The sequence below is a fragment of the Myotis myotis genome, unplaced genomic scaffold (assembly GCF_014108235.1).
Source record: "Myotis myotis isolate mMyoMyo1 unplaced genomic scaffold, mMyoMyo1.p scaffold_m19_p_20, whole genome shotgun sequence".
NCBI lineage: Eukaryota > Metazoa > Chordata > Mammalia > Chiroptera > Vespertilionidae > Myotis > Myotis myotis.
Window position 1 is genome coordinate 16,493,539 of NW_023416325.1, and position 25,188 is coordinate 16,518,726.

The 25,188-nt window shown below is 42.5% G+C and overlaps 1 protein-coding gene across 19 annotated transcripts in view; it reads right to left on the bottom strand.

The window, feature by feature from the left end:
• HECTD4 (HECT domain E3 ubiquitin protein ligase 4) overlaps positions 1-25,188 on the bottom strand; it is a 150,186-nt gene that overhangs the window by 43,700 nt on the left and 81,298 nt on the right. For all 19 annotated transcript variants that reach the window (XR_004974769.1, XM_036353386.1, XM_036353385.1 and 16 more), the window contains 17 exons: positions 25,019-25,160; positions 24,753-24,919; positions 22,509-22,655; positions 21,646-21,830; positions 20,024-20,177; positions 18,653-18,933; positions 18,260-18,449; positions 14,600-14,681; positions 11,439-11,641; positions 10,481-10,616; positions 9,528-9,710; positions 8,846-9,010; positions 8,290-8,459; positions 7,332-7,447; positions 3,707-3,810; positions 1,565-1,726; positions 1,311-1,459 (listed from right to left, as the gene is read on the bottom strand). Coding sequence is in view for 18 of the 19 variants with exons in the window: in XM_036353386.1 (XP_036209279.1) it covers positions 1,311-1,459; positions 1,565-1,726; positions 3,707-3,810; positions 7,332-7,447; positions 8,290-8,459; positions 8,846-9,010; positions 9,528-9,710; positions 10,481-10,616; positions 11,439-11,641; positions 14,600-14,681; positions 18,260-18,449; positions 18,653-18,933; positions 20,024-20,177; positions 21,646-21,830; positions 22,509-22,655; positions 24,753-24,919; positions 25,019-25,160 (2,736 nt within the window). In the remaining variant the exon portion in view is untranslated. The remainder of the gene's footprint in view (positions 1-1,310; positions 1,460-1,564; positions 1,727-3,706; positions 3,811-7,331; positions 7,448-8,289; positions 8,460-8,845; positions 9,011-9,527; positions 9,711-10,480; positions 10,617-11,438; positions 11,642-14,599; positions 14,682-18,259; positions 18,450-18,652; positions 18,934-20,023; positions 20,178-21,645; positions 21,831-22,508; positions 22,656-24,752; positions 24,920-25,018; positions 25,161-25,188) is intronic.

The following is a 25,188-nucleotide window of genomic DNA, read 5'->3' on the forward strand; positions in this document are numbered from 1 at the left end:
AGGTTGCGATACCACCCTCAGTCACGCTCAGGGTAGGGCTGATTGGGGGGTTGGGGCACCGCCCCCTGTCACACTCAAGGCAGGGTCGATGGGGAGGTTGCAGCGCCACCCCGTCATGCACAGAGCAGGGCCAATCAGGGGGTTGGGGCGCTGCCCCCTGTCACTCACAGAGCAGGGCCCATCAGGGGGGTTGGGGCTCCGTACCCTGTCATGCACAGAGCAGGGCCGATCAGGGGGTTGGGGAGCTCCCCCCTATCAGGCACAGAGCAGGGCTGATCAGGGGGTTGGGGCGCCTTCCCCTGTCACGAACAGAGCAGGGCGGATAGGGAGGTTGTGGCCCCACCCCTGTCACACACAGAGCTGCAGGGCGATCAGGGGGTTTGGGCGCTGCCCCGTCACGCTGATCCCGGTGCCGGGAGGCCTCGCGGCTCCGCTGATCCCGGTGCTGGGAGGTATATTACCCTTTTACTATATAGGATAGAGGCCTGGTGCACGTGTGTGGGCCAGCTGGTTTGCCCTGAAGGGTGTCCTGGATCAGGGTGGGGGTCCCCACTGGGGTGCCTGGCCAGCCTGGGTGAGGGGATAATGGCTGTTTGCAGCTGGTCACACACCCTTCAGGGTGGGGGTCCCCACTGGGTTGCCTGGCCAGTCTGGGTGAGGGGCTGAGGGCTGTTTTCAGGCTGGCAGGTGACGGAAGCTCCCAACTGCTCCTTTTTTTCTTTTTCTTTTTATTCTGGGCCAGCTTTAGCTCTTAGGCTCCAGCTCTTAGGCCTCTGCTGCTGAAAGCAGGTATCTGGTTTGTTTAGGTTCTATAATTGAAACATTGTATAACTCCAGCTCTGAGATCCCGGCTCGCTGAAAGCAGGTTTCTGGGGTTTTGTTTAGCTTCTATATTTGTTACAGTGTTTCAAACTGTAGGCTCAGAGGCCGGCAAGGCAGGCGGGGAATGTTGGTTTCCTCTGTCACTGAAGCAAGCAAGCTTCATGTTAGTTTCAAGCTGTCTGGCTGCTGGCCGCCATCTTGGCTGGCAGTTAATTTGCATATCTTGCTGATTAGACAATGGGAAGGGTAGCGGTCATACGCCAATTACCATGTTTCTCTTTTATTAGATAGGATGTTTACTTTGAATTTATATTAGTTCACACAAACACTCCATCCATGCTTTTGTTCTGGCCCTCCAGTCCAGTTTAAGAACCCATTGTGGCCCTCGAGTCAAAAAGTTTGCCCACCCCTGCTCTATCCACTGAGCCAAACCGGTCAGGGACCACTACTTTTATTTTTTTAAAGTAACAGCACTAGTAGCCACTTACTTGTGGAAAAGACAAGTGCCCACTGGATTAGTCCAAGCCCCATCTCGCTTCTCTGCTTCTGTAGCAAACCCAAAGGACACTATTGGTCCAGTGTCGTCATCAGTATCTCCATAGGAAACAATTTCTATTTCCCAGTAAAAAGATGGGGCCTGAAGAAACACCAGAAGTGGGCAGACAGTCAGAGAGCTGAACTTGCTTTTTCTCTCAAATTTGAAAGAAAGAGGCAAAAGCCAGTATGTCATATGTTTTCTCACCTGAACTGGCAGTGGTGAGGTGGCATAGATAAAGGTACCCCGGGGCAGACCGCCCCCAGCGCTGGGGTCAGCCAGGAAGGTGACGGAAGTAAGGTGCGATGAGAACATGCAGGCTCGAACAGGTGGGAACACTCTTGAGGCGCTCCAAGTTATCTCTTTGGGCTGCATTGGGGAAAAACTCTCATTCAATAGAATTGCAAATACAAATCCTTTTACCTTCTCAAAGAAGAAAAATAATAATAATTAAATAACGTATCTTTTTTTTTTTACCAAAGGAAACTTTTCTTTATTAAGAAAAGGCCGGCCCGAACCAATATGCTCAATTAATATTTGACAAAGGAGGCAAGAACATACAATGGAGCCAAGATAGTCTCTTCAATAAATGGTGTTGGGAAAATTGGACAGATATATGCAAGAAAATGAAACTAGACCACCAACTTACACCATACACAAAAAAGAAAAGGCAGTTTCCTTCCCCATGCCCAGTCCTGCTCTCTCAAAATAATCACTCTTAACTCTTTTAACTGTTAATTCTGATCTTACCTCTATATTTCTCCTTCTATGCTTACGACACTATTTTTAATATTTTGTTAAGACATCATTTATCCTCTATTATGACAAAGAGGTTTCAATTCCCACTGACCTACTTCTCCTGACATACATGTACATACACAGGTCCTCACCCCTCATCCTCCCAGTGCTTTCATAGGACACATTTTGGTTCAATCGGTAATCAGAATTTATATCACTAGGACTTGATATTCAGCTCAAATAAACAAAAAGAGTTCTATGGTTATACTCCCTCTCTTCTTGGTTAGGTTAATTGCCTCATTTTTTTACTTTCATAGTTTTTAATATATCTAAGCATAGAATTCCAAGCTTCTCTCTCAGATGAAAGCATATTTTTTTAAAATCCCTCCATTTCACTTTTATTCTAAAGAAAGAACTAAAAGATGTATGTGAAGATGAGCTCCAAGGACATTCAGATCACTGTTAGAGCGAAAACTGGAAACAATGTGGATTTGCAACAATAAGAGCTTGAGTGAGTAAACTGAGGCACAAGTATATGCGGGACTATTCAGTTTTTATTGGTTGATGTGGAAAGGTACTCATCTATGGAAAGGGAAAAGCTAGACACAAAACTGCAGAAGCCCATTTTTGTTAAATAGGAATTATAAATTATAGGCAACTGGAGATGATGAGGTTTCAGGTGACATTACTTTATATGTATTTTTTAAACTTTGTATTTTGAAATAATTTCACACCCACAATACTACTATAATTTTTATATACTCTTACTAAGGTGCATTGATTTTTTTGAAATATAATTCACATAACATATAATTTACCCATTTAAAGTATATAATTCAATGTTTTTTAGGATATTCACAGAGTTGTGCAACCACGGCTACGACTTGATTTTAGAAAATTTTTGTCCCTCTTAAAAGAAATCTTTGCCCATTTGTAGTCACTCCCCATCCCCCACTCCCTCTAGCCCCTGACAACCATCAGTCTGCTTTCCGTGTCTATGAATTTGCCTATTCTTGGCATTTCATATAAATGTGGTCTTTTGTGACTGGCTTCTTTTGCCTAGCATAACGTCAAGGTTTACCCATATTATAGCATGTATTACTGCAGCATTACTTTTTAAGGCTGCATAATATTCCACTGTATGGAAACATCACATTTTATGCATTCACTCATTAGCTGATGGACATTTAGGTTGTTCCCATCTTTGGGCTATTATGAATAGTGCTGCTAGAAAGTCACAGATATAGCAATTGTTAAGATTTTGCAGGTTCTGCTTTTTAATCTCTCTCATTCTCTCTCTACATAGTCTTATTTTTATGAGATTGACTACAGATCTAACATTTTTGAACAAGTGTTCTTTTTCTGTTGTTGATAACATGAAAATGTACAAGTTAATGAGCTCTGCTCCTCTACTGTAATTTCTCTATATTCATATTCAGAATGTCAAAACAATATGCTTTGACATTCAAAGATGATAGTATGTCCCTGCAGAATATATGCCTCCAAATGGCTTTCAAACGCTCATTCTAAATTCTATTGAAGTCCTAGTTGGCATTGTTCAATGTCCAGTGCTGCAGTCAGGCAGGAGGCGTGGTGCTGCAGAGGGCTCACCTGTCGCCGGTCGGCCTGCAGTGGCGGCGGTGGGGGCCTGGCACAGTCCCGGTAGAGCATCCTCAGCCGTTCACACTGCACCTCCACAACTGCCAGTCGCTCGCCTGAGGAAATACATGGAATAAGTGAAAACGAGTCTTACAACCCCCCAAGAGCGCTCCACCTCTTTCAGAGAAGGGTCAAAGCAAAATAATGCTTGCAGAGATGATTCAAATCCTAACAAAAGAGCAAATAGCCTGAGACATCTCTGTCTAGTACACATAGCTTAGCAGCAGAGCAATGTGGGATAATGAGGAATGACTGCCTAATGGTACGAGGTCTTTTTGGAGGGAGGATGAAAATGTTCTGTAATTAGACAGTGGTAATGGTGGTACACCTCTGTGAATATATTAAAACCCACTGAACTGTATACTTTTAAATGATAAAATGTATGGTATGTGAATTATACCTCAATTTTTTAAAAAAGTGTCTTAGGAGGAATAAAATGTAGTCCAATAAAAGTAAAACACAGAATTGTTTAGAATAGCAAGAAAGATTGATGGACTGTACCACAGCTACAGACACCAACACAATCCAATGATACGGGTTAGAAAGCGGAAGGAAAGTTGAGGCCAAGACACAAGGGTCAAAGTGGAGGCAGGAGTGAGGCCAGGCCACGAGGTGTGTGCCCACTGTCCTTTATCTACACCGGAAGGCACAAGTCCAGATCTGTTTCCCACTGGACAAGTCAAAGAGGGAAACTATTTAGTTATAGGATTCATGGAGTCCATTACATAAATGTAAACTAGTCATAGAGTCCAGCTATTTTTGATAAGCTGCCAGGCCTGGGTCTCAGGGAGGGACTGTCCACACAGAAGCCTGACAGCACAGGAGAGGCAGGGCGAGAATGTGGGTCAGGGGAATTCAGAGCACTGTTCCTTCAAGCGAGGCCTGAGGTCCACCCACAACTCACACTTGCGACTTTTGGTCAGAGTTTGGACAGCATTTTAACATGCTTCCCAGGGTTCCTATGAACTTTCAAAGTTTGAGAAAAACCTCTGGCTCAGGGAATGTGTGTATTTAGGAAGAAGAGGAAACAGCTGAACCTGAGAGGTTCTGGCTTCTGTAAGAGTACAAATTAAAATTGAGGACTTATTTTGGTTTCTATAAGCCTTTTTTTTTTTTTTTCAGTTTTAAAATTTGTTCCCTATGCTATTTCAACCAAGGGATCAAGTTAACTTCTCAGGAATATTGCTTCATGGGAAAAGGTTCTGTAGTGCTATCTTTCTAGATCAGATGGAATTAGATACTCTTCCTTGGATCAAAGAAGCTATACAATTTAGATATGACTTAGTTAATATTATAATGGCAAATCTGCTGCTTAATTCATCCCAGATGAAATAAAATAATAGAAGGAATTCATTTAAAAAATTTTTCATTTTAGAGACTCAATATATTACTGCCTATAAATGTTATAACATTTTCATATATGAAATAAAAAAATATCAACACATCCTATATAATAAAGAGCTCATATGCTAATTATACCGGAAGGCGGAACAAACTTCCAGAATGACCTTCCGGGGTCTATGGGGCTGTGAGGCAGTCAGGGTTGTGAGGCAGCCAGGGCGGTGAGGCAGCTGGGGCTGCAAGGGCTGAGCATCGGGCCTCTAGTTAAAAATAAAAAATCAAAGAATTTCCGCTTCTACCCATCACCTTGAATCCTCTTTACTAAACAGCATTTCTTCTAAGCACAGTCTATGACTCCTTGTAGGATGTGAGAATCCCCTACTATGTTGCAAAGTAATCCAGATGCTGGGGGTGGGAAGAGTTGTATTTTACAGGTAGATGACTAAGGAGTCAGCAACTTAATATTTTACGACATAGGGTGCTATTTTAGAATATAAATCGATAAGCTAATAGTTTTCTCTTTTGTAGCAATTAATAAGTACTTCTCATACATTTCTTTCCAACCCTGTTACCACAGAGTTATTTTTCACTAGGAAAAAAAGGTTAGGTGGGTTACTAGTAAAACCATTTGAGATCACTGCTCTAAATTATTATACTTTCTAGCCTGTACATTAAGTTCCAAATTTCACAGAATAAGACCTCTTTATTTCATAAAATATATGAAAGAGGATACTCAAAAAGAGCCCTATTGAAAAGCAAGCAATTAATTCAGCAAGTTATATGCTTGCTAAAATCATTTTAAAATGTCCTATATGCAACCTAAACCAAGAATGTTAAAAAGGAGAGGCAGGGAAATAAGTACCTAAAATTTAGTATAACACAAAATTATGGGCAAAAATTAGTCACAAGTAATTTCACCCAAGAAGTCTAGCAAACTCCTTTCTTCTATTCTACTTCTCTATTCTCAGGGGCTCTCTGAGTTTTAGCAACCGTCCTTGGCTCCACAGCACTATGCTTATTAGAGGAAGGAGATTGGAGAAGTAAAACAGATACAGAATGAAGACTGATTAAAAAGCAGGAACAAACCAATAAAAGTCAAATGTGAAAAAGGACAAAAATTCAAGGACAGAAACAAGATTAGAGAGTTACTGAAAAAGCAAATGAAATGAGGAATAGTAAATAATATGAATAAAAATGGCTAAAAAAGCATAAACTAAAGCTATAAAAAGAACTATTAAGGAAGTTAAAGATTAATTTCTTCCTTATAGTTCTTGAGAATGCTAGCACTATAAAACTGAGGAATGAATGCCAATCTAATTGTGAACAATTTCATACAGGGTCCAGTTATATCCTTGGGGATAAGCATAAACTTTCACTTAAAAACATCCAGGCCAGCTACCAATTTACAGGAAATTTGAGGACAAAAGGACATATTAAATGACACCACAAGGATACAATCGGCAAAACCCAGACTGTGGGAAACCTTTCAACAAATAAACTGCAAGGGGAAAAAAGATACTAAGGGGAATCAATATTTTAAAAGAAATTTAAAAGACATAGCTAGATGTTTAATAATATTAAAAGAATTACTGTTAATTTTTTAGATGTGATCATGGTATAGTGGTGATTTTTTTAAGAGTCCTTATTTTTTTAGAGACACATACTAAAATATTTATGGATAAAATAATATCTAAGAATTTGCTTTAAAACAATCAGGAGGGTACAGCATAGATGAAACAGGGTTGGCAATAGGTGATAACTATTGAAATGAGGTGATGAGAACATGAGGGTTCATTATATTAACCTTCCTATTTTTGTATCTGTTTAAACTTTTCAGAAACACACACAAAAAGACGGATGTTAGTGCAAACTCCTGATTTTGAATTCACATGTAGCCAATCACAATAGTCAGAAAGTATGTGCAGCCCAAAGGACCATTCATAAATAGTTCTAGTAGGGAAATTAAGGCAATGAATTCATACGAATGGAGAAAAAACCCCACTTTGACATGGTCCTAAAGTTAAACTGAAAAATGCTGATTTCCTATTTGGTATACACTGAAAGCTTTTTATTTCCATTTCTAGATCTGGGATGAAAGTGAATTATGATAAGTATTGTCTGTAGAATTCAACTGTTTGACAGGTGTGTGCATGAAAACTGTTTAATTTCCATTATCAAGTTGTAATGTGCTGACAAGACTCAATAAGATAAGGTACTTTCCATAACAGGTACTCACCAGCACTGCATTCCTGGGCTACTAGGTTAAGAACTTCAACAGCTGCTGGGCACTGTTGTATGAATTCTTCACAAAATAAGCTGTCTTCTAAAAGCTGGGCCATGACCAGGCATGCTCTTAATGTTAAAAGATTTACAATATTTCAAAGTCATCAATGTTCATTCTCTAAAAAGTCAACTGTGAAAAACATTTCAATCAATTTTGTCCCCTAATTTACAACAAGGTTCAAACTCCCCCTTCCTCTTGCTTTTTTTCTGAGCAGCATTGGTTTGGAAATACAGAAGTAATTTATCTTTTCCCACATGGTAACTGCTGACACTGCACGAACAATCAGAAAAGGGAAAAATGGTTGTCACTTCCAATAAATGGAGACAAAGAGCCAGGTGAGACATTAGAGTTGTCTCCAAAAAGCATTCCCTAAGCTGCGCTGCATGGGCAACCTTTGTGTTCTGAGAACAAGAGGAATCCAAACGCTTGGATATCTGTATTTTTCTGACTCTCACCTGAATCAAAGTACATATGAAAGCTTTCTGAGAAGTCTCATTATCAAAAGCGAAACTTGTTTCTGTTGCTTAATGGTAAATAGATGTATTTGCAGGGAAAGACTGCTTTTCTTTCCAACACCAACACTTGTGTGCATTCCCTAGCTTTCTCGTTATCAGTCTGGATATGATGAACTAGATATGAACTAGTATGGTAGACTGTACCATTTAAAAAAGGCAAAGTAACAGAGGAATTCCTGTGAGAGAACAAAGTTCTTTTACCAAAGCAAATCAGTGGAGCCTTCATTCCACATATCACATTTTGATTATTTTTTATTTTTTCAAGGGAACAGCTAAACTTTATTTCAAGGACAGAAACTGGAGACCTGCCAAGCCTAGAGTGCAGGAACTCCAAGGACCTTGCCCCTGGAGCCTACACCACCTTGGCATATTAGGGGATCTCTGAGGGTGCTCACCTTGTTCTTATTTCAGCCAGGAGCCGAACGACTGCCATCACAGGAGCTGACCCATCTCCTGTTGCAGGAAGTGAGGTATGAATAGAGAGACTTCCCTCCTGAGGAAGCAACATGGACTGGACTGCCTGTACTACCTTCTCAGTAATGGACAGTTTATGAAGAGGCAATGCCTGATGGTGGTGGTGGGGGGGCATGGCAAAAAGTTAAATTCAAGTAGTTAGTTTATAAGAAATGAGGGTGTTAATTATCTGGAGTTAATTCTCAAAATATCAGTTAAACAAATAAAATCACCATACAGAAAATTACAAACTAGACCAAAACAATAAAAAATATAACACAATAAAATATTTCTAAATAAATAATTGAATTTTGGCATCAAGTTAACAAATTTCACACAAATGTCACTATTAAATAATTATCCCCAATATATAAATACACATCACCAGTAAAACTCAAGATAATCAAGTATTTGTGCTTTTGTACTGTGCACATTATTCATTACAGTGCGGTTACCATTTGCAGTGACATTTTGTAATGCATTTAAAAATCACCTTACCTCTGATCTTGGAACACAAAGTCTAGACAATGGAATAGTCAGTGTGTCTGATGCTTGCGAAGTCTTTCTACAGTCTATGGGTGGGAATCTGACTGTAGCTATACCTTCCTGTTCATTGATAGAAGCCACTATTCCGATGCTTCCTGATATTCCTCTGCCTAAAACCTAGAGACACAGATGGATCAGCACCACCTACCAGTTCCGATAGTGAAAGTAACTCTACATGTGACAAATGGGAAGAGTAAATTCATAGCTGTCATTAGGCATTACAGTAACAGTTGATTATAATGCTGATATCATATAATATCAGCAGTTTATTATAATACTAAGTCCTGAACATAAGTTAAAATAATAGGCCCTAAAATTTTATGTCAAGGTGGTCACAGTATGATTTAATCTCAATTAAATATCAAAATTTCAATTCTAAAATAGTGCCGATACTGAAGATACCACAGGACATAAGTATTATAGTATCACAGTTAACAATATACAGTAATGTTTTAATATTCAGTCTGCAACACAGTGTGAATTAGAATGCATTTCTCAGATTCCTTATTTAGCTTGAAGGACCAAGGATTTTATCCAACAGGTGGACAACACTTGTCGGTACAGATAGTCAATTAATCAATGGATGCTTATATGCAGAGGAAAACAATGATATGGGGAAATGGTGGCTGGTTACCTGAACCTCGGACCCTATCTTGATTGTCTCTTTAAAGCCTCCAAGTGCACACAGTGCGGCAACGGCCTGGCGGGCAATTCTCTGAAGTTTGGCGAGTTTTCTACCACTACTGCTTCCGTTTTCCAGAATGCTTTCTGCATATTTCCCCAATTGTGGAATGTACATCAGTGCACGAGACAGAACCTAAATATAAGAAGCAGTCCATGTAGGAGGAGCTGGAGTTTTGGTTATTTTGATACAAAGGGTGATGAAGTGTCTACAACAGTGACTGGGTGTCATGTACTGAAGTAACTGTGGGTGTGGGAGGGATGAAATAACTATTAGGTAAGACCCCTGACATTCCTGTCATATTTGCCTTAGGTAGTTGGACAGAACTGGAAACACACAACCTCAAAACAGGGGAGAAACAAACACTGTATTAATAAAACCCCTAAAATAAAGCAAACATTTATCTGAAGGAAAACCGTCAGAGCATACTCCCCACATCTCACACCCAACTACCTTTAGGACATGGTACATAGAGTCACTTGAAGAATGACCATGGGAAAGGGGAACTGATCACAGATCTCTAGCTGCATTGGTCATGATGCATTACTAACAGAACACTCAGGGAGAGTAAATCACACAGAGGCCACCGTAAGACTTAGTAAGTACCTTCATAAATGCAATAAACAAGGCTGCACGATGTCCTAATGTCAGCACCACTCAAACACAAGCAAGAAGGAGAATCAAGGGGTGCCATTCTTTCCCTGAGAACTCTGTCCTGTTTTCTGCAAGATTAGAACTGGTGAACAGAGCTGAAACTACTAAATCAAAGCAAATCTGAGGGGGAAAACAGGGAACAAGTATAACTGGCCAATATGGGAAATCTCGCTTTCCTAAAAATGTCCCTTGCTAGGCATGATTCAAAAAGAACCCTAGTCTCCTCAGTTCAGCAGCAACACCGCACTGACCTTTTCTGCCGTTGTGGTCCATATCTGAGCGGCATTTGATTCAGGTGCCATTAGCAAGCTATGCAGCAGGGCGATCACTTCCGCAGCCATGCTGTTTGCCACATGCCCACTGATGAAGGGTCGGACGGGGTCGGTCCTGCAAGTGCCAATAGGGAACACTGTCAGTGCCCAGTGCCAAGAAGTGGCTTTTAGTGTTGGTGTCAGAATTCACTGACTGAGAAGAAGCTAAGTTATCATTAGGAAGAAATCTTTTCAGTAACTAAGACTCCTCTGAAACGATGAACCTCTGATTTTGATGGTGCAAGCCGTAGGATCTTAGGATGGAGGAGACCAACTGTACCTGCACTGCTCACAAGCATGGAACACCTGGCAAATGCATTCACCCACTCCTCTCCCAGAAAGAAGCTCATGTGCACACGGGGATGGTGGGAAGGATTGTTTGGAGGAAGTAAAGGCAGCAAGGCCAGAGTTCACTAACACTCAAAAAACTGTAGCTGGTGTTTGTGGTTGTGGCCTTTCTCAGAACAACAAGCCTCCGAAAAAATAAATGTGCCCTGGCTGCTAAGGCTCAGTTGGTCGAGCATCATCCTGTGCACTGAAAGGTTGCCGGTTCAATTCCCGGTCAGGGCACATACCCAGGTTTCAGATTCAACCCCAGGTCAGGGTGAGTACGGGAGGCAGCCAACTGATGTTTCTCTCTCCCCCTCCTCCCTTCCTCTCTCTCTAAAATAAGTAAAAACATATTAAAACAACAACAACAAGCCTCTGGTTATAGGTGTCCTCTCAGCCAGGAGTGCCTCCCTATTTGTCCATCACAACCTCAGGTGGTATTTTAAGCCCCTAGCCTCCATTTCCAGCAGGTCAATGGGTGATATAAAATTAAAACCCTAAAAACAAACCCATCACAAAGTAAATGTGAAAAGAGACTGGACAGGCTCGACCCTAGGGAAGGACTTACCTCGCAAGCTCAGAGTTCCTCTCTCGGCAAATGGAGGTCTGGGCAGTTTTCTTTTTGTCACCCGTGGACAGTCCACTCACAGTCTCTGGGTTGACCGATTCCACAGGTGGCCCAACACTGACGATGAGGCCTGACTGTGCCCACTTGGTTGCTTTCCGGAGAGCAGCTGCGGCCTCCTCTGTGACCACCTCGCAGCAGCCACCCTGCAGGGCATTGGAAGATGCTCTCGAGATCCATGCCACTCCTCTCATCACTAACCTCTGTGAAATCTGTGTCCCCAACTACCAAACCAACCCAGACTCGTTTTCAAAACTTCACATATTAACATTGTGCAGAGGAAGGGAAATCCCCCAAAACATCCTGTGTCCTCACCTAGACAGAGAAAACTGTTAGTCTTCTAGATGTTTTCCATGCACATTCTCACTTACATTATCATGGATCACTCTACATGCAGTTTTTCCATTTATTTCTATCAGTTATCAAAACATCATGAATATGTTCCTATATTGGTATAAAGAGTTATCTGACTCTTTTTGAGAGTTGTACTGTATTTTATCATACAAATATAACAATTTTTAAAATTTTTATAATGTAAAGCAGTGGTTGTCAACCAGTGGTCTGCGGACCACTGGTGGTCCATGAAGTCTGAGAGGTTGGAGACCGCTGATTTAAAGAATTGAGGTACAGCCCTAACCGGTTTGGCTCAGTGGATAGAGTGTCGCCTGCAGACTGAAGGGGCCCAGGTTCAATTCTGGTCAAGGGCATGTACCTTGGTTGCAGGCACATCCCCAGTAGGGGTTGTGCAGGAGGCAGCTGATCAATGTTTCTCTCTCATCGATGTTTCTAACTCTCTATCCCTCTCCCTTCCTCTCTGTAAAAAAAATCAATAAAATATGTATTTAAAAAATTTAAAGAACTGAGGTATAATTGACATATAACAATTTCTTCAACCAATCCTGTATACATGTGTACACAGATCCTATTTGTTATTTACAAACAGAACTGTGAAGAGCACGGTTTTCTCTGGATACTGGAAAATGCCTTTGTATCCTCACCTTGACAATACTGGTCATTATCCAACTTTCTTAACTTTCCCATCTGCCAGGCGAAAATGACACATTACTGTTTTTATTCCTTTCCTTTATTAATATACTAGACTAGAGGCCTGGTGCACGACATTTGTGCACTGGGGGATGTGGGGGTCTCTCAGCCGACCTGCACCCTCTCCAATCCGGGAGTTTCTGTTTTTGCAATCATATGAGCAAACTGTCTGAGACCCCAACTCAGTTTGGTTTGTTGCTCACAGAATAATAGAGGCATTTTTTCTTTCTTTGCTTCATTGGTGGAGATTTCCTAGAAGTTTTAGGATATCTTCCCTTTAATTTTTCCTAGACACTCTGATTTTACTTACGTCTCTCACCTTTGCTTTCCGTCCATCCCTGACTGCAACAGTAACTTGCTCCAGGCTCACTTTGCTCTAGTGCAGTGGTTCTCAGCCTTCCTAATGCCGCGACCCTTTAATACAGTTCCTCATGTTGTGGTGACCCCCAACCATAAAATTATTTTCGTTGCTACTTCATAACTGTAATGTTGCTACTGTTATGAATCGTAATGTAAATATCTGATATGCAGGATGTGTTTTCATTGTTACAAATTGAACATAATTAAAGCATAGTGATTAATCACAAAAACAATATGCAATTATAGATGTGTTTTCCGATGGTCTTAGGTGACCCCTGTGAAAGGGTCGTTCGACGCCCAAAGGGGTCGCGACCCACAGGTTGAGAACCACTGCTCTAGTGTCTAGGAGACCTGTTTGTCACCAGAACTACGATTCCCAGCATTCCTGGTTCTCTCTGCACTCTGGGCTTCTGCTTCCAGTCCTGGGGCTGCCACCAGAACTACTATCCCCAGAATTCCTGGTGCTCCCCGCACTCGTAGTTTTCCCTTCCTGCTCTGTTTCCATCCCATGGCCTCCCACTCTGCCAAGTCCTCCAAGCACAAGTTCTCCCTCTCTGCTCTTCGCTTGGCAGCTTGGGGGGAGCGAATGAGGGACCATGTCCCCCCAAGCCACCGGCTCTCCAGCTCTGCTCTCCGCCTGGCGCCTGGGTATGCAAATTAACCTGCTATCTTTGTTGGGTTAATTTGCATACTCACTCCTGATTGGCTGGTGAGCATAGCAGAGGGACAGTCAATTTACACATTTCTCTTTTATTCTATAGGATTACTAGAGGTCCAATGCATGAAATATGTGCACTGGGGGGAAGGGTGCACGCGCCCTCAGCCCAGCCTGTGCCCTCTCGCAGTCTGGGAGCCCTTGGGGGATGCCCGACTGCTCAGTCAGCCAGACATCCTTAGTACTGCTGGGGAGGCAGGAGAGGCTGCCGCCACCACTGCTGCACTTGCCAGTTGTGAGCCCGGCTCAGGACTTCTGGCTGAGCAGTGCTTCCCCTGTGGGAGCACATTGACCACCAGGGGACAGCTCCTGCATTGAGCGTCTGCCCCCTGGTGGTCAGTGTGCATCATAACGACCAGTCGTTCCGTGATTCAGTTGATTTGCATATTAGCCTTTTATTATATAGGAGGATGTGATTTGTGAGCCTGGGCATACTTTTATATTTTGATGGGCTATTCATCTATTATCACTTTTAAAGTATTTTTAGGCTGTAAAACTTTTTTAACAGAGCTAAGAAAAAATTTGTAGGTCAAAACCAAGAGTTCTCTTTTACATTTTAACATTAACAACAAATTGGTTATTTTTTAAAAAATATATATTTTATTGATTTTTTACAGAGAGGAAGGGGAAGGGATAGAGAGTTAGAAACATCGATGAGAGAGAAACATCGATCAGCTGCCTCCTGCACACCTCCTACTGGGGATATGCCCGCAACCAAGGTACATGCCCTTGACTGGAATCGAACTCAGGACCCTTCAGTCCCCAGGCTGACGCTCTATCCACTGAGCCAACCCGGTCAGGGTGACAAATTGGTTTTGACTACTTCTCTTTAAAATGGCCTCAGGTAAGCCATTGACTTCAATTTCTCACCCTGCCTCTTTGTGGGAACTTAAATTTAAAAAAAAGTCTTGTGAAAATCTGAAGCACAGCAAATGTGCTTTAATTGTGGGTCTTGTCAGAGCAGGTGTCTGCATATTAGGGTTACCTTGGTCATGTCTCGATCCATTTTCACAACCTTCTCCATGTTGGCACCAGTACCAAGTCGGAAGGGCCGTCCTTCTGAGCTACTGAAAAGGGGAGGAAAGAGAGGCACCAATACTACCGGCTCAGTCAAAGGTGGGCCTGCATACTGTGGGGCCGTCCAGCAATGGTCAGGCCACCATTACCGGTTTTTAAAATGCACTGTTAAGACTCAATTTTTCCAAAAGGACATGATCTTATGTTGCTTAATTATAGACTTTAAGGAATTAAAACAACAGTTGTTTTTAGAGTTTAAGGATAATTAAAAACCTATGTGAAAATGATGTACAGACTAAAGGGTTGAATGAAATTCAGAGTCTGAATCTACAATAAAGAAGGTCGAGCACACAGGAGACACTCAGTAAGTGACCTGAATCCCCAAGTGAGGGGAATTTTAATAACAGCATGAATTCAGTGCCTTGATGTGAATGACTGGATCTCCCTTTTTTTTGTTTGTTTTGTTTTGGTTTTTTGTTTTTCTTTTAAATCTTTATTGTTCAGATTATTACAGTTGTTCCTCTTTTTTCCCCCCATAGCTCCCCTCCATCTGGTTCCCACCCCACCCTCTGCCTTTACCCACCCCCCACTGTCCTCATCCATAGGTGTACGATTTTTGTCCAGTCTCTTCCTGCACCCCCACACCCCTTTCCCCCCAAGAATTGTCAGTCCACTCCCTTTCTATGCCCTTGATTCTATTATATTCACCAGTTTATTCTGTTCATCAGATTTTTTATTCACTTGATTTTTATATTCACTTGTTGATAGATATGTATTGGTTGTTCATAATTTTTATCTTTACCTTTTTTTTTCTTCTTCCTCTTAAAGAATACCTTTCAGCATTTCATATAATACTGGTTTGGTGGTGATGAACTCCTTTAGCTTTTTATTATCTGTGAAGCTCTTTATCTGACCTTCAATTCTGAATGATAGCTTTGCTGGGTAAAGTAATCTTGGTTGTATGTTCTTGCTATTCATCACTTTGAATATTTCTTGCCACTCCCTTCTGGCCTGCATAGTTTCTGTTGAGAAATCAACTGACAATCATATGGGTACTCCCTTGTAGGTAACTGACTGTGTTTCTCTTGCTGCTTTTAAGATTCTCTCTGTCTTTTGCTCTTGGCATTTTAATTATGATGTGTCTTGGTGTGGTCCTCTTTGGATTCCTTTTGTTTGGGGTTCTCTGCGCTTCCTGGACTTGTCAGTCTATTTCTTTTACCAGGTAGGAGAAGTTTTTTGTCATTATTTCTTCAAATAGGTTTTCAATATCTTGCTCCCTCTCTTCTTCTGGCACCCCCATAATTTGGATGTTGGTTCATTTGAAGTTGTCCCAGAGGCTCCTTACACTATCTTCGTATTTTGGATTCTTTTTTCTTTTTGCTTTTCCAGTTGGGTGTTTTTTACTTTTTCGTACTTCAGATCTTTGACTTGATTCTTGCGATCCTCTAGTCTGCTGTTGGAACTTTGTATAATATCCTTTATTTCAGTCAGTGTATGCTTAATTTCTAGTTGGTCCTTTTTCATATCCTTGAGGGTCTCACTAGACTTATTGAGGGTCTCACTGAATTTATAGGCGGTTTCTAGAAAATTCTTGAAAAACCTTATAACCGTGGTTTTGAACTCTATATCCAGTAGTTTCCTTTCCTCCATTTCTGTCATTTATGACCTGTTTCTTTGTCTCCACATTTTGGTTGCTTCCCTGTGTTGATAGAGTGGCTTTCTGTGCTAGGTGTCCTATAGGGCCCAGTGGCTCAGCCTCCCTAATTACCTGAGGTAGACACTCTTGGTTCACCCCTTTGTGGGCTGTGTGCACAATCTTGTAGTTAAGCCTTGATTGTTGTTGGTATCACTAGGAGGAATTGACCTCCAGGCCAATTGGCTGTGAAAATCAGCTGTGACTATGGTGGGAGAACTTCTGTGCTGGAGACACCCTTATGGGGCAAGACTTGCTTCAGTGGGGCTTTGGTGCTCACTGAGTCTGCCCCCTGAGTGTGTCCCTTATGGATCTGAGGAGTTGTAATCTGGATGGTCCATTCTGACTACTGGGTACAGTGGCTCTTGGATCTCTAAGGAGGTGCTAATTTAGCCTCTTCCTGAGGTTACCCAGCAGGAGCTATGGAGAGATCTGCAGATTCCTCTTCTTTGTTTGGGGTTTGGAGGTACTCAGATGAGGCCCAGCTGTGAAGCAATGCAAGCTGCTGTGGGGCCTTGGGCCTTCTTTTGGATGTTCTTGGACTCTCTGACCCAGCTGCAGTTTGTTAGGTAACTGTAGATTGCAAAGGGCCAGGTCATTCATATGCAAAAGCCTCTGTGCACAGCTTGGGTGGGGCGGGGTCTCAGGGAATCAACAGGACGGAGCAAACGGCTATGGCTGATCCTCAGTCCTGCCCTAAGAGGTCCCGGGTCTCAGTGTCCCGTGGTAATCGCTGCAAGCACCTCTGAGAGAAAGCCACCCTCGAGTTCCGCCCACTGCTAGACAGTCCAGTTTCTCCCCATATGAATCTGGGTCCCCAGAGACTCGCCCAGAACTGGTATTCAGAGCAGTGGGGAGCTTGTGACTCCCTCCTGATTGAAAAAGACAGCCGCGTCCTCAGTTGCCAGCCCTTTCCGCATGCACCTCCATACCTCTGCACTTTACTTCCGCACCTCCTCTGAGTCTCAGTGTGCTTTTCTCTTTCCTTCTAGTTGTAGACTTTCCACTCAGCTAGCCTTCCTGTGGTTCTGGATGATGTCCGTGTCTTTTAGTTGTATTTTTGAAGTGGTTGTGCGAGGTAGCAATTTCAGGTGTTTACCTATGTCGCCATCTTGGTTTCTCCCCTGGATCTTCCTTTTTAATAATTCAGCTTCCTCTGCCACCAAACTTATACTGTGACATTTTGCAATACCCAAGATGTTTCTTAGATATTTCTTCATAAGCACTGACCTGCCCTGAACCTGCTTAGTTTATGCCAACAGCCCATTAGTGTTTTCAGTTGCCACGATGACAGACAAGGGACCCAATTATGAAGATGAAACCATCACCAAATCATGTAGAGCAGGTGTTTATGACTCTTCCACCTGAGACATAAACACCTGCTCTACAGTCCCTTGTGCTCTATGGCAGGCCTCCCGATGTCCTGGATCCCACTAACAGGGCCCCAAAGGCTTGTGGTCATTGGACAATAATGACATATTTCTACTTCTTTGAGCAATCATACCATTCATACTTCCATGAATAAAACCTAAAAAAAGTTTATCTTACATCTCCACCCCACAGTCAATGGCATCTTCAAATTTACTGATGGCTGAAGGATGCCAATAACACTGTTTGCATTATTCCTTCTCAAAGCCCAAGTCACACAGTAAATTCTCCATTGAACACAAACAATACATTGTCAACAGGGCTTTTGCTCTGTTGGGTTTGGAGAGATAGAACTGAGCTGTGGTCAAGTTGTGAAGAGAGACCCTGTGTCTGACTTTCAGCCCAGCCTGTTTTTCCAAGGGGAATGACAGGAATGACAGTAGTAGTGATTACGTCTTAGAATTGCTAAGAGGGCTGAGACAGTTAACATATGTAAGGGGCTTACTCAGCACAGGGCCTGCGACATGGTTAGTGCTTGATGACGTGTAGCTATTAAATCTCTGTTACCTTAGTAATGGCTGAAGAACTTCATGGGATGACTGGTCCTCCCGCTTGTGGATAAAGATAGAGAGCTTGCCATCCACTGCTTCACTCTCTTCTCCAGGATCTTTATCTCCTTTTAAGGAATTCTTGGGACTGGTTTTTGTCAATGTGGTGTCAGGTTCAGAAGCGGTTGGAGAAAGAACTGTCTGACATCCTTTAAGCAAATAGAAAAATTGCAAAGTTGTTTGTGCAGTGAGAACACTGGTTTTGGAATCTCTCTTCCTCCCTTTCTCTCCGTGTCCCTTCTCCCTTCTTCATCTCTTTTATCACAAAGCTGAGTTGCCACAGTGGACAAGTGAAAGCTCGTGTGAGTGTCCACAAAGGCAGTGCCAATTTTCCCGTCCCAAAGTTGCTCACCTGGGACCACGTAATCTGCCAGCTTTGCTAAGAGCAACGAGGCGATCTTAGATGCGGGGTCGCTGGGATCCTCCTGCTCACTGTTTAGGGAGGGAACAGAGTAGCTCCATGGTGGGAGCTCCACGTTCCCACAGTCTTCTACGCTCATTAGTGGGAGAGCCGCCCGGCACAGCTGAAGGATGATAAGGACCAGCTTTGGAGACGGGCGTTGGTCAAGCAGCAGGGAGAGGAGTTTGGACACACAAGCTGGCTGGCTTAGGATGGCTTTACCTATGTGGCTCCTGAAAAAGAAGGAAGAAAAGGTACATGATGCTGGGAATGTTAATTTATAGAAATTCAGAAGCAAGAGGTCCCTACCTGAGGTTAAACCAATGGATCACTTCAGATTTCATGAGGAAGACCTGGATTTGGAACTGTGCTTTGATGGTCAAGAATTGAGGTTTTTTTAATTATCTGATGAAACCTCATAATTCACCAATAATACTTAACAAGAAAGATTTTTTAATATTTTCCTGACCCCTGATGCTCACTTACATGAGATCCTATAGTTTGGCATGACTCATAGAGCACCCAGACTTAGAAACCTAACCTAGGAGCCTCACAGTTCATCTTTCAGTCCTTTTTAAGGAGTACCTCGAGACACGAGCCACCATGCAGTGCTGGGCAGGCCTCACCAGTCTGGGATCGGCCACAGCTGTCACTAAGGAGAAAGCACTGAATCCAGCAGGAGCCACACAACAAGCAGCCTGTGCGGACAAGCTCTCGTGGGCCTCATGGCTCAACATGATGGTCCTAAACTTCCACAGAAATCTTCTTTTAAAGACACAGCATGAGGCCCTGGCTGGGTAGCTAAGTTGATTAGAGCATTGTCCCAATATGCCAAGGTTCTGGGTTCAACTCCCAGTCAGGGCACATACAAGAATAAACCTTTGAATTCATAAATAAGTGGAACAATAAATCAATGTTTCTCTCTCTCTCAAGGTCAATAAATAAAACTTAAAAAGACACAGCATGAGAAAGTGAGTTAATGATAGGTCCTGACTGATCATTCCTTAATCTTGTTATAATGAGGGTAAGGATTTTTGGTTATTGAATGTAAATGCATAGACTTGAAAGGCAAGCAGATGTTACCAGCAAAGTATTGAAGCAAACTATACTACTTTATGATGTGGATATTCATCTAAATAATCCTCACATTTTGGAACAAAATACTATTTTTCAATGACATTATTCTCTATTATTTTTCTTGAGGCAGGAGTATGTCAGAACAGCCTAGTAATTTACATGGTTCAAAAGATAAGGCAACCAAAGGAACCCCAATCATTCAAGAGGCAAGCAGCCTGCTCCCAGGGCTCGGTGGGCCTGCCCTACCTCGAGAGATCGTTGAGGAGACTGAGGACATCCTGGAGAGCATCGTTCCCTGCAGCCTGGTTGCCACAGCACTCAGTCGCTCGGGCAAGATGGTTAGTGAGAAGGCTGGACACCTGACGGGCCAGACCTGAGTGCACGGCCTCTGTGGAGCCGCCTTCAGAGTTAAAGAGAGAAAAAGCCTGGTGAAACCCCAAGAAGCCATGGTGAACCTGCAAGTTGGCAAGTCCTCCTCCTTGGCCTCCCTGTTAAAGCCCTCCCCTCTTGCCCATTTTTTTTTTAACTTGCTCAGTATTTCATTAGCTATCCAATTAGCATCTCCTCATTAGATAACATCTGCACACAAAAAGGTAATAGCAACTTGAAAAATGATTCAATGTTGAGAAAAGACACTATTCTTAATTAAAACTGAATATAATCCTATATTTTATTATAATAAAAGGGTAATTTGCAAATCGACCGAACGGTGGAATGACCAGTTGCTATGATGTGCACTGACCACCAAGGGGCAGACATTCCATGCAGGAGCTGCCCCCTGGTGATCAGTGCACTTCCACAGAGGGAGCACCGCTTAGCCACAAGCCTGGCTGACGGCTGGCAAGCACAGTGGCCTGCCTCCACAGCAGCGCTAAGGATGTCAGTCAGACATCCCCTGAGGGCTCCCGGACTGCAAAAGGGTGCAAGTCGGGCTGAGGGACCCCCCCTGCCCCCAGTGCACGAATGTCGTGCACTGGGCCTCTAGTTAATCCATAAAAAAACATAATAAAACAGACTGTGATTGGCAGGGAAGAATCACCATTTTACTGCAATGAAAACATTAATTTTAACCCACACCCTACCTCTTCTCAAAATAAAAAAGCTTTTTGGAGCTTCATTTTCACTGTAGTTTCAGAGCCTCTCCCACCCCCACTCCCAAGCATCCTATATAATAAAAGGCTAATATGCAAATTGACCGAATAGTTGCTATGATGCACACTGACCACTAGGGGGCAGACGCTCAATGCAGGAGCTTCCCACTGGTGGTCAGTGCGCTCCCACAGGGGGAGCTCCACTCAGCAGAAGCCGGGCTCATGGCTGGCGAGCGCAGCGGCAGTGGTGGGAGCCTCTCCCACCTCTATGGCAGCACTAAGGTTGTCCAACTCATGGCTTAGGCCCACTCCTCGTGGATGATATCAGTCGGACATCCCCCAAGGGCTCCCAGACTATCAGAGGAGAGGGAGCAGGCAGGGCTGAGGGGGACCGCCCCCCCCAATGCACAAATTTTGTGCACCAGGCCTCTAGTTTCTTATAAAAGCCACAACAATTTTTTGTCTTTTCCTGAACTTCCTATGATTTCCTGGATTCCAGTGTCTATGTGCATTGTTTATTCTGCTTGGAAGTCTTCATTATCCCTTCAAGAGTAACTGACATGTCACCTTCTTTGGTAAGCTCTGCCTGATCTGTAGCACAGCTGGTCTATAGAAACCTCTATGGTCCCACATCACTTTGTATTCACCTTAATTATGGCATTGACTACCCTGTAATTATATGTTCACTGGTCAACTTCCCCCACTAGACTGTATCTTTTTCTTTTTTAATTGATTTTAGAGATAGAGTAAGGGAGAGAGAGGAATCCTGCTTCTTACCTTCTTCTTTTTCCCATTCAACACAGCGGTTGGCAAGCACCTGGAAGGCTGCCCAGGCCATGGTGGCCACCTTCTGTTTCTTCGTTTGTTTCTCACTGGAGCTGGACTCGGTCTGACTGCTCAGGCTACACAGCCGATCCATGAGCTGAACGAGGCCACTGCGCACCAGGCACTTCTCTTCACTCCTGGGCCAGGTGGAAAGGGTTATACAGAACAAACATAACTGACCAGCCCTCAAGAATCTCTCACTTAAGACTCAGGTTATCAAAGGGGCAAAAAACATGTCGGTATAGGTCTTTGTTTACAACTTAGAATACTCCCGTGTATAACTGAACACAGAAATGTTTTTATAGAATGAGGATCTCCTTCATTAATAAGGAACTTCAAGTTCTGGTTTGTTCATACAGAACAGCAAAGTAAAAACTGATGGCATCAACTCGAGGTTGCTCTAACAGAAAAAAATTATATGTTTTTATCATAAGGGGATTCAAAGAATGACTTCATGAGTGCCTGACATCTTCAAACTATTAACTGAGTGACTAAGAAAGGAAACAGATGCGCACATGAAAAAAATTTTTGACAAAATTGTAAGTAATTTCCTAAGGACCTTTTTCTTTTCTTCAAACCTCTTCATTCTCGCAATGTAATATAACCTCTAATGGCCACATTTGACCATGTAGGAACTCATCAATAAGGAATTTACATAGTAACATCGGGCGTCAGGAGGCAAGCTCATTTAATCAGCATGATATCATTGGATAATCAAAGCAAAAAAATCCAATTTTTTAAGTTAAAAATATTTTTATTTAATTAACTACAATGTGGTATAACTTACATACAATAAAAAGCATTTCCTTGCTTACCTGGTGTAAGGTATGGTACACAAGAGTCCAATGCTATTTGCACACGCAATAGGGTAACGAGCACACAAAGACACGACGGAGGTCATGGTCTCGCCAAAGGCTTCCTGGACCTGCTCAACCATCCCACCACAGGTTAGTTCTTCAATTCTAGGAAACAAAACCAAAACTCAGGCTTCCTGAGCCATGTCAAGAACAGTGACAGTGAACATGAGGGCAAGAGATTTCTTCTGAGAAACCTGAGTGTCTAATGAATTTAGAACTAAAGGGATCGCTTCTTGGCGATCACTGGTGTTTCCCTAACTGCAGGACCACAGGAGACCGCTGGGCAGGATTTCTAAGTGTGCCTCCAAGACAATGCCACACACTCAAGAGAAGTACAAGGAATCCTAGGTTAGGTAAAGTTAAGCAGGCTCCCTACTGCAGGACTTCTCAGAGCCTTATAAAGTAAAAGTCCATAGTATATCTAAGAGCAAGAAATGGTACCCAACATTTCCCAAATGTATTTAATAATGAAAACTACTTATTTGAGACACACCTACAGTGTCCCATGCAGCAATGAATGCTGTAAATGTGATTGTACCTAATGAGAAAGCCAAGGCCCAGATCAGCTAAGTGTCCTTTTCAAGTTCACACTCGATTAGCAGAGGAGAATCTAGCTGACTGAAGTAAGGCTTGCCCAGTGTAAAAACACAACTTGGGCTAGATTCTGTAGCAATTGCTATTAGTTTAGAACTGGAACTATCTAGATATACCGACAAATATATGCAATGTAATATTGTTTATAATAGTAAAAATAAATCCTAAGGTTTAAAAATAGGGAGTTGGCTTAAAAAAGGTTCAGCAACATGATATAGTGCTATAGAACCACTAATAACATTATAGGAGATGAGATCTATGGTTAGAAGAAAGACAGAATACACTAAAACGTTAAGTTTTATTTTAAGATACTAGATTTACAGGTGATTTTACACTTCGGGATTTTTTGCATTTTTTCAAATGTTTGACATGAGACATTAGTAATTGAGGGAAATGTTATGGAGAAATTATTCTGGAAGTAAGTTGTGGTATTATTAGTGTTACCCACTAAGCCTTCTGGGCACCCCTGTGGTAGGGTGGGCATGTGACTAGTCTGGGCAATGACCAGAGCTCTGACAAGGGGACCGACAGCTTTTGAGATGGTGGTCTCCTCTCTGTCCTGGGCTCCTTGTGATTACCATGAGCCAAGATGGACCTGTGATGGGCATGAGCAAGAACTAAAATTTTGCTTAAACCGCCAAGATTTTGGAGTTGTTTGCTTCTGAAGAATAACCAGCCTTCCCTGCTTGACAGAAATTTCTCAAGATATTCACATGAGCTCCTGGTTAACACATTTTCCTCCAGCCACTGCCCTCCCTTGTTGGCCAGAATTCCCTAGAGAGTTGCCAGGAGGCACATGCAGCCTCCAGCAGTCCCAGCCCAGGACTAGGAGAGAAAAGCCTTTTCTATTTCTCTCTGAAGATCTCTAAAGCACAGTGGGAAACTAGTAATGCAAAATTCCTCACAAATCAGTTACAAAACCTTCTTCTAAGTTAGTATCTACAATTATGTTTTTAGAAATTAATACAGTAAATAAGCATAAAAGTATACAAAAATACAAGTATAAGGATGTTGATTAAAGCACTATTGTTAATGCAAAAACCAACAAAACAGAAAAAAGGAAGAAAGGACAGAAGGAAGGGAGGAAGAGAAAGAGAGAGAAGAATGAACCGATGTGCCCATCAGCAGGGGATGAGTTAAATAATATAAAATTTAGACATCCATACAATGGAAGTCCATGAAGTTCTTAGAAACTGTAAAGCAGATTCATATGTAGTGATATGAAAAGATAGACCCAAGATATACAAAGCAAAACAACTTTAAAGCAAGATTACAGTAAGGCATGTAGTGTATAATAGGAATTAAGTTTTAAAAAATCACCCTCATACACACGTATGTGTACAAAGAGAATTAAACAGCTATTTATGTATGTGCACTTGATACAACAAGCTGTTAATGAACAGTAGAATTTAAGAGGAAAAGGTGAGTAAAGAGACTTATTTTCTCTATATGCTGAATGTTTATAAAATCATAAACTTTTATAAAAATATAATATTTTAGGAGGAAACATAAGCAAAACCACAGTCTATGACTTGGTCCCAAGAATAATCTTTGGAAGGGCTTTGCCCATTCCAGACAGGACAGTATAAACCCACAGAAACAACCGACCTGGGTCCTCCCTGAAGAACCATTGTCACTGGACCCACAAGATGCGTCACTCCCCCAACTCGCACAGCTGCAGTCAACAGTTCGCGCATGTGCACCAGGGCCTGCTTGCGAGTGTTTCCCCGCCTCCACCTTGTCTGTGCAGCCAAAAGGAAGCTGCTGCTGGACACCTGAAATGCATGAGAAGGAAGCACGCCTGATTCTGGCTAACTGTCACAGGCCTGTGCTTTTCAGTATTATTTATCTGTGGTCGGCAATGCATGACATACAGCTTGGTCAGGGTTGGTGCCGATGAAAGCAAACAGCTGCCCCAGCAGGACACTGTAGGTGGGCTTGTCCCTGCTGTCCTCGATGGCCAATGACTGCAGAAGCGTAAAGGAGCTGCTCCGGTGGCTGGTCCCATGGCGTCGCCTACGGAAAAGAAAACTGTTGGCTCAGA